This window comes from Caretta caretta, chromosome 1 (genome assembly GCF_965140235.1).
Source record: "Caretta caretta isolate rCarCar2 chromosome 1, rCarCar1.hap1, whole genome shotgun sequence".
NCBI lineage: Eukaryota > Metazoa > Chordata > Testudines > Cheloniidae > Caretta > Caretta caretta.
In genome coordinates, this window is record NC_134206.1 from 29,516,885 (window position 1) to 29,533,491 (window position 16,607).

The 16,607-nt window shown below is 43.2% G+C and overlaps 1 protein-coding gene across 2 annotated transcripts in view; it reads right to left on the reverse strand.

Moving 5' to 3' along the window:
• MAML2 (mastermind like transcriptional coactivator 2) overlaps positions 1–16,607 on the reverse strand; it is a 290,103-nt gene that overhangs the window by 18,822 nt on the left and 254,674 nt on the right. For both annotated transcript variants that reach the window (XM_048843591.2, XM_048843582.2), the window contains exon 4: positions 3,136–3,342. In XM_048843591.2, coding sequence (XP_048699548.1) covers positions 3,136–3,342 — 207 coding nt within the window. The remainder of the gene's footprint in view (positions 1–3,135; positions 3,343–16,607) is intronic.

The window sequence follows — 16,607 nt, forward strand, 5'->3', positions numbered from 1 at the left end:
AGCCTGGAGAGGAGGCAGGGGCAGGAGTGGATGACAGATGGACAGGGGTGGATGATAAAGCTATTGGAGGGCCAGACAGAAATGCTCAAGTCCCTCATAGCGCGACAGTCTGAGCACCTCTGTGCAGGACTCATGGTAGTTGCTGCTAAAATTAAAGCACAGTTGCTACAGGCAGGAACATTTGCTCAGGAACAATTCAAGCTCAGGAAGCAAGCATTACAGGGGTCACTCAAGGTAGCAAGTAAACACTGCCTGGCCAAATGCATCACATAAAGACACATTCCTGGGGCTCACTGTTAAAATGCTCCTTCAAAGCCTCCCTGATTCAAAAATCATCCTGCTGAGCCTCTCTAATTGCTCAGGTATCTGGCTGCTCAAAATCAGCAGCCAGCCGATCCACCTCACTCCTGAGGAAACTTTTCCCCCTTCACTTTGCAAATGTTATGCAGAGCACAGCAGGCTGCTACGACCATCGGAATATTGTCCTCAATGAGGTCTAGCCTGCCAAAAAAGCAGCGCCAGTGACCTTTTAATCTGCCAAAGGCACATTCAACAATCACATTCAGCTGAGCCTGTTGTTGAAGTGCTCATTGCTGCTGTCTAGCCTGCCGGTGTAAGGCTTCATGAGCCATGGGAGCAAGGGGTACGTGGGGTCTCCCAGGATCACTATGGGCATTTGAACATCCCCTATTGGAATCTTCTAGTCTGGAAAGAAAGCCCCAGTATGCAGCTTTCTGTGCACTCCAGGGTTTGTAAAGATGCATGCATCATGAACCTTCCCTGATCACCCCGCATTGATGTGAGTGAAACAGAATGATCCACCAGTGCCTTCAAGACCATGGAGAAATAGCCCTTTCCGTTGATGTGTTCGGTCACCACTTACTTTTCCACTGTGAGGGCAGCTGTCATTCTGGTGTCCTTGCACACAGTTCCAGGAATGTGGCTTTGCATATCCAAAAGTTCTGCAGCCACTGCTTGTCATCGCAGACATGCATCACAATGCGATCCCACCACTGAGTGCTAGTTTCCCAAGCCCAGTACCAACGGTCCACCGTATGCACCTGCTCCAAGCATGCCAGCAGCAATCTTGAATTGTTACTTTCCATTGCACACAGCAGGGTGGGCATCACAGATTCACTTTCTATTTCGCAGCTCATGAAATACTGTAGGCCCAGCTGCATTGTGTTCACGACACTCATCACTAGACTGGTCAGCAGTTCAGGATCCATGCTTTCAGGCAGAGATGGCAGGAGCACAGTTTACAAGGGCTGTTCAAAAATGGAGCAAAACAAAGTCGGAAGCTCTTGGAATGATGGGACGGACAGTACTGTATCATGGGACAGTGAGCATACCCCCATGATGCATTGCGATCTGCTCCCAGATCTCCAAGTGGCAGAGGGTGGCGAGGTCCATAGTGGGATAGCTACCTACCACGCAATGCTCTCTCTCTGTCGATGCCAGAGCACCAGCTGTGGACGTGCTCTGCCAACACAAGGAGTATTGTGTGGATGTGCACAACCGATGTAATTAAAGTGGCTTATGGTCATCAACGTAACTTAAGTCGACTTAACTCAGTAGACATGGCCTAAATAGCCAAAAGTTTTGGGGTGGGGAAGGGGAGGGAGGTTTCTCATTTACACAAAGGCTCCTGTACACCACTCTGGCAATGTCCAGGGGCATTAAAGCAGATGTAAATTACAATTTATTTTCAAGATTCTTTACATTGCCAGAATGGTGAAAAGGGGCCTTGATGTAAATGAGAATCAGGCTCTGGATGTTTATCTGAAGGTGATCAGAAATCAGAACTATTCTGACCTCTTCTGCCTGAAATCTCACACAAACAGACCTTCTTGTGAGAAATCTGGTTCTTCTGCTTCCAGCCATGGTTATAAACACTGTGAGAACACTCTTTGTTGTGGTATTCAGGCATTTCCGTATTCCAGTTTTGGAACCTGTGATCTGATTAAGATTGATCAGGCTCATCTTAATGAACTGTCCAACCTGAACCCTTGTGAAGAACAGAAACCTTTTAATTCTCATAAAAATCTTGGTCTGCAGCAGTTCCTTTAAATTGCAACTGAGATTGTTTTATGTGTGTGTCTATGAACTTGTGTGTGTATAACAAGTGCAAAACAAAAACAAACACAAGCTGATCCACAGAGGGATTCACTCTGCAGTTATTATTTTAATTTTCCCTTTAACTTTCGTTTACTTTCCTTTTAGCACTTCTCAAGATGCTTGTAGGGCCTGATTCTCCATGGTTCCACCCCTTATACAGTAATCGACACCAGTGCAAAGTGGATATAAGGAGCTACCAATCAAACTGGTATGATTTCACATCCACTTTACAATAGTGTTAATGGCTGCACAAGCTACAGGGTAACGAAGAATTGGGCCCCTAGGATTCAGAACTACAAATAAGGCAGCATGTGCACATCCTGTATCTCATAACATGACGATCCTGCCACACAAAGAGAAACTCTCTGCCTTCCCTCAAATCAAAGGGGAAATATGATAACTGGCTGCTAGTATCTAAAGGTGTGTCAACAATATGAAATGGGATTTATACAGCCCATGATCCAGCAAGCTACTTAAGCAAGTGCTTAACTTTAAGCACCTGACATTGAAGTCAATGCTCCTGATTCCCCTTTGCACTAAGAGCACTTTACACCACTCTGCCCATGTAAAGAAGCCTTAAAGTGAGTGAAAACATAATTTATATCACTTTGAAGCCTTTCTACATAGCCAGAGTGGTCACAGTGGCTGCAGTATAAATGAGAATCAGGTCCATTGGGGCCACTCACATGCTTAAAATTAAGCATGTGCTTTGCTGGACTGGGGCCATAATCTGGAGTATTAAAATGAAACTGAGCTAAGGGAAATTTAGGCTCAATATCAGGAAAAATCTCCTAATGGTGAGAACAGTCAGACGGTGGAATAGTCTCCCAAAGGAAGTAGTGGAAGCTTCAGCACTTGAATAATTTAAAATAGGCTGAACAGAGTGATCAAGAATATTCTATAGGAAACAAGCGTGAATGTTCAGTGGACGGACAAAGTGATCTAACCGATCTTTTCCATCTATGAATCCGATGGAAATTTATTAGACATAAAATAGGAATTAAAAAGAAAATTTACTGTTTCTGCCAACATCTGCTGCTGTAGAAGGAGCTGCTGCTTTTGCTCCATCATCTGCCTCTGCAACGCCTGTTTCTTTTCCATCAGTTGTTGATTCAACGTTGACTGCTGGGATGAGTTCATGTAACCACTTCCAGTGCTTGGATTTGAGCAAGTACTGGATCTTGGACTGGGGCCTGCCCCTTGGCCTATCACAGAGTGTTGATCCTGAAAAAGAAGAAACGTCTTAGGAATGAGAAAATGAATAAAATAAAGTTAAAAATCATCAAGAAAAGGCAATGACTCTTTTTACACACTTAGATTATTAAAGATCAAGTGTGGGACGCTGCTCTTTAAGCTGCAGGACAAGAGACTGACAGCAAAGGCTCAGATAAAGAATCAAGCAGAGGAAGTAACTCTAACACTGTATGGAAAGCTTTGAAAACCTACCATGTGGTTTCAGTGGGAAACCTTGACATTCTAACAGGAGTTTATGGAACCTCAAAGGAAGTAACTGAGCTGTCCTGGGAATTTTACAGGGAACTCCCATAAGAACACATGGCAATTTGTATGATTACATGGCAACAAACACTGTATCTACTGACACCTAAAATTTGGTTAGGAACAACAACTATTATATTGAGACTCTCTATTTAGAAGTGACAGCTATTTGTAACCTTGTTAGAAAACAAGAAAGTGGTTACTTGTCACTTCACTGTGCAATGACTGGTGCCTTTGCATTGGCTCCTTCATGTTCCCCCAGGAACAATCTCTGTGAAAGAAAAGAGTGGAAGCATTTACAGTCTAATGAGACAAGACAGACGCAGGGTGGGGAGAGGGGTCTAATACACAAGCAGAGGGAACAATGTTGTGGCAGCAAATGACATGGTAGTTCCATGAATTTTTTTTTTTTTGTGGGGAGGGGTAAATTAGGAAGGGATTCTCTAAATGGGAAGAAAGGAGAAGGGAGGGAGGAAGAGGGGTCAGAACAGGGGCTCAGAAGGTAAGGGAGGTGTGGAGTGAATCTGAGGTGAAGAGACGATGTGTGTGTGGGGGGGGGAGGGGTTTGGAGCAAATGGCCAATCAGCACAAGGCAGAACAAGTCCAATCAACACTGTTGAAGTTCTCTGAATGTTCAGTGGTCCCGGTTTTGGCTGCTTCTGGCCCAATCGGCTGGCTCCTCTCTGTAGTTTTCCACAAAAGGCCACACTGGGGTGCGGAGAGGAAGGGTAGGGCGACCATCTTTTCAAAAGGCAAAAGCAGGAGCCCTGCCCTCTCCATGACCCTGCCCTGGCCCCTCCTCTTCCCCCAAGACTCCACCCCTTGCTCCTGCTCTTTCAACTATATGTGTTCTGTTTACTTTCTTGTTACAAACTAGACTAAAAAAAAAGGTCTTGCTTACAGCAACAGTAGACAGACCTCCACCCTTCCATAAATATAGAAAAAGAGCTACCTCTGTCCCCGTATTATCACACAAAAACCTGGAGCACTCCAATGCCACATGCACAAAGTTGCGCAGCTATAGATCAGACAGGAGCTACTGGGGAGTTAGCTAAAATGATGGGGACATTATTTTCCTGACATTTAGGCTCAATTATTACAACTCATAGAAATGAAGCCATGCAATCTGAAAAACCTCCAGTTGATACAATATGCAGCAGCCTGTCTGCTCCACACCATAGGTGTCCAAGAACACATCACCCTGGTGCTCCACGGTCTGCACGGGCTCCCCCAGTGATTAGAGTCTAACTCCAGGATTCTCTCCACTGGATTCTTCTAGCTACTTGAGAGACGACCTCTCCCTCCAGGACTATGATCTGCCACGACAGCTACATTCCACTGGGATAATTATACTTCACCAATGACAGAGACTCATGAATGCCAGAGTCAGAACTTTCACAGGCGCCAAAATTAGACTATAGAACTCACTCTCACAAGAGACAGGAATGGCTACCCTGAGAACTACATGCAAAGTTAATTTCTGTGACTTAGCTTTCCCTCAATAAGTTCTACACACACGTACACAGACACACACACCCAACCAAAACATACATGAAAAACAAACTGTAAATTAATCCAATTACTTCTCCTACCAGCTGGGAAGGAAAAAAATACATTGCTGGCCACTGTTTGCAGTATTGTTATAGCCATGTTGATCCCAGGATATGGGAGAGTGAGGTAATACCTTTCACTGGACTAACTTCTGGCGGGGAAAGAGGAAAGCCTTCAAGCTCCACAGAGATCTTCTTCAGGTCCTTTGTGAATCCTGAAAGCTTGTCTCTCTCACCAACAGAAGTTGGTCCAACAACAGATCTTACCTCACTCACTTTGTCTGTCTATTGATGGTTATTATTATTTCTAATTTAAAATAATTCTGGGGCATTCAGACAGGGCCATATAAGTAGAGCATTTAACAGTCTAAATATGAAATAAAACCCACAACTTTCTGTTGGAGCCACCTGCAGCCCCCAGGGCAGCATTACAATTGCACCTCTGAAAATTTACTGGGCTTTTACACAATTCTGTCTTGCACACATTCTTCAAGAAATAATCCAGAATTGCTCAGCCACTGTCACATTCTTCAGCCCGTATGTTAGCTGTGAGACAGAGAGTATTCCTTTCCACAGACCAGCTTGCCAAGATGTTGTGCAAACTTTGGTACTTCTTAAAATATTTTGAAAGGAAAAATATGTTACAATAAATTGGCTTTGACATCCCTATTCAAACTACACTCTAGCTTAAACCCAACCCACATGTTACATCCATTAATAGAATTCGTCTGTTTTCTCATTGCACAGAAAATGCAGACTTCCTCAATGTATGCTTTCAAAATTCATGGTAATATATGTATATTTATCCCCCCCCCCCCCGTCCATGTAACTGTGTGTTTTATTTTCAGATAAGCTGGACAGTTTCACTTCTCAATACCTAATAAATGATTTTTAACAATCATATTTGGAATAGCAGTTGGCACAAAAAATAGCCATTTAGGAAAAAGACACTGCAAGAGCAGTGTAAATCATGGAATTTGAGCTGTTTTATTTTTCTTTGCTGTCCATGAAATGAGAGTGTTAGTCTATGAATCTATAATGTGTTATTTGTCCGACTTGCTGGTGTTCCAGAGGAGGCCATGTGATGTGAGCAATTGCCTAATAAATCACACTTGATGCAGAGGATTAGTTGTGCTGCAGACTGACCCTTAAAGAACTGGTCCTGTTGGGCCTGATTCTCCTTTCACTTCCACCAATATAAATCAAGAGTTTATAGAGCCGCACCACTGTAAAACAGGTGCAAGTCAGATCAGATTTTGTCTAACAAGATTCGGTTTTTTAAACATACATATACAGTGAGAAATTCTGGCTTTGGTGGATTTACACTGCTGTAATTGAGAGTAGAATTTGGCCCAAAATGTTTTATATCTAATAATAACGAATATTTTACTGGAATTGTCTTTCCTTTCTAACTAGACACCAAGTATACCAGGCAACATTAGACCATTTCATCTTCCAGCATGCAGGATGAAATTGATGTTGGATGGGATTGGGCTGCGGAAGGAACTTCCTGCGGAAATTAGGCAAACCCAAAGTCAGACAGGCTTTTAGGAAATGCTACCAAACCTTCTGTGACAGAACAGGATGTGTCATTAGCAAATGGTAAATTCAATTTTCTATTAGGACCTCCATCTTGTATAGGGTGACCAGATTTCCGAAAGTGAAAACAGGACACCGTGCGGGGCTGGCCCAAGGCCCTCCTACTCCTCCCACATGGGCTCACCTGAGCTACCTGGTGTTATTGCTCGCCTGAGCCCCCACCACACATGGGGCTGCCCCATGGCCTCTCGCTCCCATACGTGGCTGGCCCAGCCCCTTGGCATTGCCACTCACCCAAGCCCTGCCTCCTGGGGCTGGGGCTGACCACCTGAGTACCACCGCCCAGCGTCGCTGCTTGCCCTATTGTATGTTCCTCCTTGTCCCCCTAGGGAGGCGCACCCCACTTTTTTGGAAAAACTGGGCATTTGTCCCATTTGCTTTTGCCAGCTTGGCAAGAGCAAACAAGACCAAATGCCCAGTTTTGCCAAAAAAAAATCAGGATGTCCGGGACAGGGCTTAAAAAGGGGACTGTCCTGGCCAAAATGGAACATATGGTCACCCTAATCTTGTACCGTGCTGAACACCTCTAACCTTGCACAAAGCAAGCTTATGGAACTGCATTCCATATAGCCACTTGCTGGGGAAAGATGGTTGACACCTTTTTGAAGGATCATAATGGAGAAGCCATCAAGGAGGCAATCTAGGGCCATCAACTTTGAGAGGATGCTTGGAAGAGTAAAGTGACTGTGGTGAAGAAATTCCTATGCTAAACCTGTGTTCCATGATTCCCTGTCACATTGTCCCCAAAGGGGTTAAACTAGAAGACCAGAGAGCCCAGAGCATAGGTGGGACTTTCAGAGAGCACATGAAAAAGATGAGGGGGGCTCAGAGGTCTGAAGCACTGGTTTTGGGGTCAGGGGCAACTGGACTGCAGAGTCCCATCTCCCAAAGAAGGGCATCAGACAAGAGGTCTGAGCCTGCAAGTGTGTCCTATGGTTCCAGAGCTAGAAACAATGACTAGATTCTACCCAGACCCAGTTGCCTTTTGAAGCATGTTGGATCCAGCTCAAACTGGGTCCACTTGCAACAGATTGCTGATTACACAGAGGGGCACAGGGCCAAGTTGTAACACCTTCCTCTCCAAAGACACACTTCCATATAGCAAGAATGGCATTCACAACACAGACACCCCTCATCTCCAAACAACCTCCCCTCAAAATGAATGAACAAATAAATACAAAAAAATCTGTAACAAATCAATGGGCGAAGAATCAGAGACTATGAAGTAGACGAGAGACTTTGCTATTGCTATTATGGGGAAGGGGCTCTGCTACTTTGGTGATTGGCAGCAGTATAAAACTCTTAGATAGACAGACAGAGAGACTGATAGGTTAGATAATAACTCAAGAAATCCTCCAAGCAGGTAATACTCCCAGGGTTTGGTCATGAAAACCAAGGGGAATTTTAAACACATTTATGTAACCAGAAAATCAAAACATTCAGAATCAAATTTTCTTTTCCGTTCTACTGCTGCTACCTCATTTAAGTCTGGGGGTTGCCATAGTATAATTGAGGGGGAGAATTTGGCTCCAAACATACACACATAAATGTTAAAACAGACTTTCCTTTGTTTCTTATGGGTACATTAGGTGTAAAATACAACAAAAATGCCAGATGAAGATCTTAATTTAGTTCTACCCACGGCATATCCAACCTCCACTCCCAGACTCTAAGCACCATTATTTGTTGATATCACCATACGGGTGATATCACCTATAACTCAAAGGCAGCTCCATCATTGTTATGAATATATGCTAAAAATCACCAAGTGATGCTGGCCTGAGACCACATATACTGAGAAGTAAGGAATTCTGACCAGATTTCTACAGCCAAGTTACATATCCTTGAAACAGGCATTAACAATGGAAACACTGACACTTGGAAGAAACCAAGGGGTCAGCTTTATTCAACCCCAGATGGGTTATGCGGTCATCCTTTACTTGTGTAATTAAACTGTTTATGACAGGTTTCAGAGTAACAGCCGTGTTAGTCTGTATTCACAAAAAGAAAAGGAGGACTTGTGGCACCTTAGAGACTAACCAATTTATTTGAGCATGAGCTTTCGTGAGCTACAGCTCACTTCATCGGATGCATACCGTGGAAACTGCAGAAGACATTATATACACACAGAGACCATGAAACAATACCTCCTCCCGCCCCACTGTCCTGCTGGTAATAGCTTATCTAAAGTGATAAGTTGGGCCATTTCCAGCACAAATCCAGGTTTTCTCACCCTCCGCCCCCCCAACACACAAACTCACTCTCCTGCTGGTAATAGCCCATCCAAAGTGACCACTCTCTTCACAATGTGTATGATAATCAAGGTGGGCCATTTCCTGCACAAATCCAGGTTCTCTCACTCCCTCACCCCCCTCCAAAACCACACACACAAACTCACTCTCCTGCTGGTAATAGCTTATCCAAAGTGACCACTCTCCCTACAATGTGCATGATAATCAAGGTGGGCCATTTCCAGCACAAATCCAGGTTTTCTCACCCCCCCACCCCCATACACACACAAACTCACTCTCCTGCTGGTAATAGCTTATCTAAAGTGATCATCAAGTTGGGCCATTTCCAGCACAAATCCAGGTTTTCTCACCCTCTGCCCCCCCCCCACACAAACTCACTCTCCTGCTGGTAATAGCCCATCCAAAGTGACCACTCTCTTCACAATGTGTATGATAATCAAGGTGGGCCATTTCCTGCACAAATCCAGGCTTTCTCACCCCCCACCCCCCCGGGACACACACACACACACACACAAACTCACTCTCCTGCTGGCAATAGCTCATCCAAACTGACCACTCTCCAAGTTTAAATCCAAGTTTAACCAGAATGTCTGGGGGGGGGGGGGTAGGAAAAAACAAGGGGAAATAGGCTACCTTGCATAATGACTTAGCCACTCCCAGTCTCTATTTAAGCCTAAATTAATAGTATCCAATTTGCAAATGAATTCCAATTCAGCAGTCTCTCGCTGGAGTCTGGATTTGAAGTTTTTTTGTTGTAAGATAGCGACCTTCATGTCTGTGATTGCGTGACCAGAGAGATTGAAGTGTTCTCCAAACTGTTTATGTCCTCCTCTCCATATGTTCTATATGTGGCTATATTCATAATTGTACTGCTTAGGTATCTGGAGCCCTGAGTATCACAAGAATTCTCCCTTTGTTTTATATTGGTAAAAGGTGCCTACAATCTGACATAACTTGGGCTTCTGTTCACCATGCAATACAATATTGAAATATTCTATACAAAATATTCTATTCTCTTCTGTTTAAGCTTTTATACTGTGCTCACCACTGCAGTAACTGAGCACTTCCACCACAAGGACCCAAAACATTTTACATGCCACTCTCCAGCTTTTCATCTTGCTGCTCCCTTCATCATTCTTTCACATTAATCTTGGCTCCATGCCTTGTATCATCCTGTTTCCTGTGTTTGGAACAGTCTCCCACTTGCATTCCATCAAGATCCCTCCCTCTCCTTCTTCAAATCACCTTCTTGGAAACCACATCTTCCTGGAATTCTTCTTTGCCCTCTTCTCTGGTGATGTGGTTCTCACTGTCCTGATCCAGAATGAGTGCTCTGGCCTGGTCTATACTTAAAATGTAGGTTGACACAGCTACATTGGACAGGGGTATGAAAAATCCACACTCCTGACTGATGTCACTATGGCGACCTAATCCCCCAGTGCAGACGCAGCTATATCTACAGACGAATGCTTCCATTGACCTAGCTACTGTCGTTCAGAGGAGTGTGGTGGTCCTACACCGATGGGAAAAACCTCTTGCATTGGTGTAGGCTGTGTCTACACTACGTGGTTGTGCCACCATAGCCACACTACTGCAGCTATGCCTGTAATGTGGACATACCTTCCAAGTCTTGTCTTGCAACCACACTTGGGACTTCCAGAGCCACTTTGCTTGTCTGAAGCACAATGCATCAGAGCACTTGATGGGGGTAGTGCACCTCTGTATTGCCACCTACTACTGGGCTGGGCTTAATGCCACTCTTGAGATTCAAATAAATTTATAGGACATGACAGGACATTCCCCTACGTTATAGAAATCTCAGCCTAGACCGTTCATCCAGTAGCAGCAGCTTTAAATGTGCCTTGTATGCATGACACAGATCTATCAGAAATGATAATTATTTACCTGTAAAAACACGTTAAGGGCTTGAGTCTTATTTACACTAAGGCCCCTTCCCAAAGCTCTAGCAGTGCAAAGTAGCCTTTATTGTGTCTGTAAATCATAGAATCATAGGACTGATGTCATCAACTTGATATGGCTAGGCAGAGTTGGCCAATGGGAAAAATGCAGCTCATGGAGTTTGCAAAGTAGCCTGTAGCCCTCTACAGGCCAGGTATAAATTTGTGTAAATCCACTGAAATAAAAGACTGACATAGGCTTCTGTGCAACTTTGGGCAAGTCACTTAGGCCAGCCTTTTCAAACTCAGGTACCTAATGTTAGGTACCTTAATAAGTGCCCTGATTTTCAGTGGTGTTGAGCACCTGCATTTTCCATTGGAGGTAAAGTAGCATATATGGTCAGGTACTAAATATTATTGTTACTCATTTCTATTTTTTCCCTTATAGATCCTTCCCTAGAGACCCTGTAGTGACTGGAGCCATCACTGCAGATTAAAATCAGCTGACCACGACTCCCGCAGAATCAAACACTACTCTTGGCTGGGCCTGTGGCAATTCTTTGACAGCAACACTGGAGACTGCAGCCCCTCGGCATTTTGCTTCCATGCCCCTCTAAGTGAGTCCTGTGTTGAGCTTGTGAGGTGAGATGAAAGGCTGTGTAGTAATGGAAAACATTATTTTTATAGGCTGTGTCACAAAGGGAAGCAGGGAATGTTCCTGATCCATGCTTCAATATTACAGCAATAATGGTTATAGAAACATGATGATAGACAGACAGACACCACAAAGCAAAGAGCAAAAGTTGACATTCTGAGCCTCCCCCGCCACACTTCTCTCCCTGTCAGCAGCTTGTCCAGACCTCCTGAAATACCTTTGGAAGTTTTCATTTCTGAACACATAATTCAAAGGCATTTTATGGAAATTTGGTTGGAAAAATGGACACAAAACTTTAGCTTCCCCCCACCCCCAAAAGGGCGCTGGAGTTGGTGAATATTATTTTCGGTGGGAGAGAATGAAAATAATGTTTGCTAAACCGCAGCTCCCTCAGAGACTTTGCCTCCTAACCAAGGAGAGTTGGCATTTGTGACACGATGGGGTTCTAGTTCTTGAAGATTTTCTGTCAAAAGGAGCAGACATTTTTTTCTGCCTTTCTGTGACACCACAGAGTGGCTCATTTTGTTTTCACAGTGTCAGGCTTGGAGAAACAGCTCCAACTTTCCTTCTCCCCTTACATTAGTGGTGGTTTAATGAAACAAATACAGAAAGTAAAGCTCTTCAGATTTATTCACTACAGTCTGCCCCAGGTCTGACGTTCGGCTGATGAAAACCTCTAGCTCCAGCTCTCTCCAGGGGAAAAGATGTGTAACTTTTTGTTTGCCTGGCAACTAATTCTGTACATTTTGTTCACTTTTCTGAAGCAGTGGGTCCCAGTTGCCTCAGCCACCATAGCAGGCTATTCCTGGTGCAGATCAAGGCTTCTACACAGATTTATTTTCCCCTTACTAAGCAGTCAGACTTGCTTGCAAAATATTCCAGGCTACTGTATAACCCCGGAGGCTGTACCCTACAAGCCCTACACTCACTAACTTGAACAACCCAAATGTTGGCCTCTCGCTCACCCATAAGATGGCACTTTCAACAACACAATACTTGCTAGCCCCATTCTGAGCCATCGGTTTACTATTAGCCGAAAAGGAGTCTGCTGAAGCGCAAAGTCCACTTTCTGCAGTCCCTGGGCTTTTCCGTGAGGTCTCGCTTCCAAGTACTGACCTAGCCTGACCCTGCTTCCGCTGCGATATACAGAGCTCAGCAGAATTTTTCTGACCATTTTTTGTGTGTGTGCCCAAAACAGAAGATTTGGGTCAACTGAAACATTTCACAAATTTGTGTCAAATTTACCTAACTGTTTTGGCAACAAACACACAAAAAAATTCATAATTTTTTTTGCATTCAGGTTGACCTGAAACCATTTATTTTCAATTTTTTGGTTCAGCCACCAAACTGAAAAATTGGTTATGAGATCATGGCATAAGCAGGAATGGCTGCAGAGACTCTGTGGGTACATCTACACTGCAATTAGACACGACTGGCCAGCTGACTTGGGCTCGCAGGACTAGGGCTAAGGGGTTGTTTAAGTGTGGTGTAGACCTCTGGGATCCTCCCACCTCACAAGGTCCTACAGCTCAGACTCCAGCCTGAACCCGAATGTCAACACTGCAATTTAACAGCCCCTTAGTCCAAACCCAGCGAGCCCAAGTCAACTGGCACGAGCCAGCCACATGTTTTAATTGCAGTGTAGACATACACTGTGAAGTAGAACTATTATTAATTATTACTAGGAATAAGTTAAATATTCTATTAATTTAAATAATAGCAGAATGTATAGGGCCAGATCCTTTACAGGTATAAATCAACATAGCTCCATTGAAGTCAATGAACCTATGCCAAATTATACCAGCTGGAAATTTGACCAACACGTATCAGAGCTGGATAAAAATAATACTATGTAGACAGGATTTACAAAGCAAAGTGGGCCTAATTCTCTACTGCCTTGTATCTTCTTTAGTCAAAGTAGGTGTAAAACTCTACCATTCTGTTTGGTAGCATCTTACACTCTTTTTACTCTCACTTTGCACATGTGTACAAGATGACACAAGGTGTGAGGCAGTGGCAAATCATGCCCATTGTTTTGAGTCTAAGGATATTGTTTTCATGTACAGAGCTACCTTAAAGTATATCAGATCATAATCTGTTCAGATGCTTTTAAAGGCCCAGATCCTTCCAACACAAACAAGTTTATATGTCTGTCAGTATCCTAATAGGCTCTAATGCGACTACTCACATGGATAAAGTTAAACACATCTGTAAGCGCAAGACTGGGGCCAAACACTGTCCCAGCATTTGAAAGAACTGAGGATTGGAAGAGCACATGATCGCTTTCAGTGTCAAACATCTTGAAATCAAAAATTCCAGGTGAACAATGCAAAATATTTTCCTTGAATAATTTTTTTAAGTGTTCACAAAAACTTTCCCTTGACCACATGACCCCACTTCTGTGTTTGTCTTCCATGAACATCTTGAGGTTGACCTTGACTGGCAAAAATGTTTCAAAGGCATATGCATGAGGATTTGTGGCAACCAGATTTTACAACTGCACAAGCAAGAATTGGCTGCCAGACATGCTTGTGCTCTCCTCCAATAAGAGAAAGGAAATAAACTATGTGTGACTTCTCTGACAAACCACAGCCGAGGTACACAGCTCAAAGTGCAAATACACATGAATTAGTCCAAAGAGTGCAAAATTTGAAAAGAATGTCACCAAAACCATTTGAAAATAATAATATATTTGTGGAATAATGATTGGCTCCTAGATATTCCATACAGGGGCCCCTCTGTCTCCAACTCATCTGTAATTCAGGAAAGGATTTATGGAGGCAGATGGACCTATCAATCCACCTGGAAGCAGCAGGATCAGGGAATAATCTGAGTGGTCCAGCTTCACTATATATTTAAAACACTACAGGGCATCAATGCCTTACAGTGTCCTAGGCTGAGAAGTAGCCCCACCCAGGTCCTGACCAAAGGCAGGACCACCAATTTATATCTATTTAAGGTGCTTATGTGGCCCCGTTACTGTAGAATCTGAGTTCTTCACAGTCAGTAACGTATTACCTTCACAACACCATTGTGAGATAGGGCATTACTATTATCCCCATTGTACAGATGAGGCACTGAGGCACAAAGAGACTAAGGACTGGAGTTTTAAAGATATTCAGACTCCTACATATGCAGATAGGCACCTAGTGGGATGTTCAAAAGCATCCCTAACTCCTAATGAAATCAATCCGACTTGCAAAAAGTCAGAGGAAGTCTGTGGCAGAGCAGAGAATTGAGCCTAGTTCTGCAGCATCCAAAGCGAGAACCCTACTGACTGGACCATCCTTCCTCTCTATGGGCTAGTCTTTCCTATAACAGCTGAAGATATGGGTCTACGTCTGGGACACCACTGAGTGACAATGAGTGAAAAATTACAAAGTTTGCTATCAAGAAAAATTCCCATCCCCTCGCCCCCTTCTTAATTGCACGATCATTTTATTCTGGCATTTCTCCAGTATCATTTTCTGTTCTCTTGGAAATTTAAAGAAGCAATAGCAAAATAATAAAATAATAATACTAGTTACTTTACATGTACTAACTTGGCCAATGTACAGAATCATATCCAATCAGCAAACGCCTTTCTTAAACGACCACTTTCATATAAAAATGAGGAAAAAAAAATCAACGAAGTTGTTTGTGCAGTTTTTACTATAAACACTTTCAAGCACTTTGTTTTTTAATTTAACAAACAAGCTACTCATTCCTGAGCCCTTGTGTGCCAAGTTTCGGCTTGGAGTGTTGTTTTTTTTTAATTTATTTTTGCTATCAACCTAGGAACATGGGGGTTTATGTGTGAAATATTGAAAGACGGTATATCCACTAGCAGGCGCTGCTATAAAAGTGCTTTCACTCTAGCTCATTAAAACCTGGGCAAACACAGAATTGCATTTTTTGCATGGGCTGAAGAGCAGATTCAGCACTCGCACAATCTCATAGCAACAGACACAGAAACAGTGCCTCATTACTAGCCTTGTCCAACAATCAAGTCTTTAACAAGAACAAAGGTTGACAGTGATTAATCATTAAGCAGTTTCTTGTTCCTTTCTGCACGTGTTCTATGCAGCCTCCTGCAGAGTCAGTCTGGCATACTTCCTGTCTGTGCTATACAGTGCCCATGCCTGGGCAGACAGAGAAGCCTTTTGCAAAAGCTAAACATACAGCTGAACATCTTGTCTCTCATTCTGAGTATGGCAAATTCTGAATGCACGCACATTCTGCAAAAATAATAAACCCTCCACTATACATCTGATTACTGTACATTCTGTGGAAATGACCTAAATAGAGATTTGTCCACATGAAACATTTCCCCAGAGATTTCAATGATGTATTATTAGAATTTTCTCAAGTACACCAGGATAATATTTTAATGCTATCTTCTGGCCTAAGCAGTATATTTAAAGGTCTCCATTTTGGAAAGATTTTGTTTGTTTGTATTAAAAATAACACGCATGTTGTCATAGCACCACGTAAGGTTACTGTCAAATGTCTACATCAGAGATCATGGGTGAAATCCTGGCTCCATTAAAGTTAATGGCAAAACTCCCATCGCCTTAAATGGGAATAGGGTTTCACTTCATGCCTCTACCACCTATAGTGATACAGTGGCACTGTTCCCTCAGAGTGACCTTAGCCTATACGTTATGGACCAGATTCGCAGCCTGAATACATGGACACAGACATAGATACTGTGTCAGATCCCCAGACAGTGTAAGTGGAAATGACTCCACTGAAGCCTGTAAGGTGCTGTAGTTTTAAATGTTCCACATGTCCTTATTTATATTAAAGAGAATGGGTCTATTTGCATGAGCAATGGTTATCCCCACAAAAAAAGTGTTCCCTGCCGTTCTTCAACATTATCATTTATTTCAAAGCTGTTAACAGGAAAGTAAACTTCAGTGCAAATACTGCAATAAACTAAAACCTTTCGTGTGTGTGTGTGTGTGTGTGTGCGTGAGAGAGAGCGAGAGTGTGTGCATACACCTATACACCCCTTTGTCTCTCTCTCCTCTATGAACACTATGCTACATACATTTAT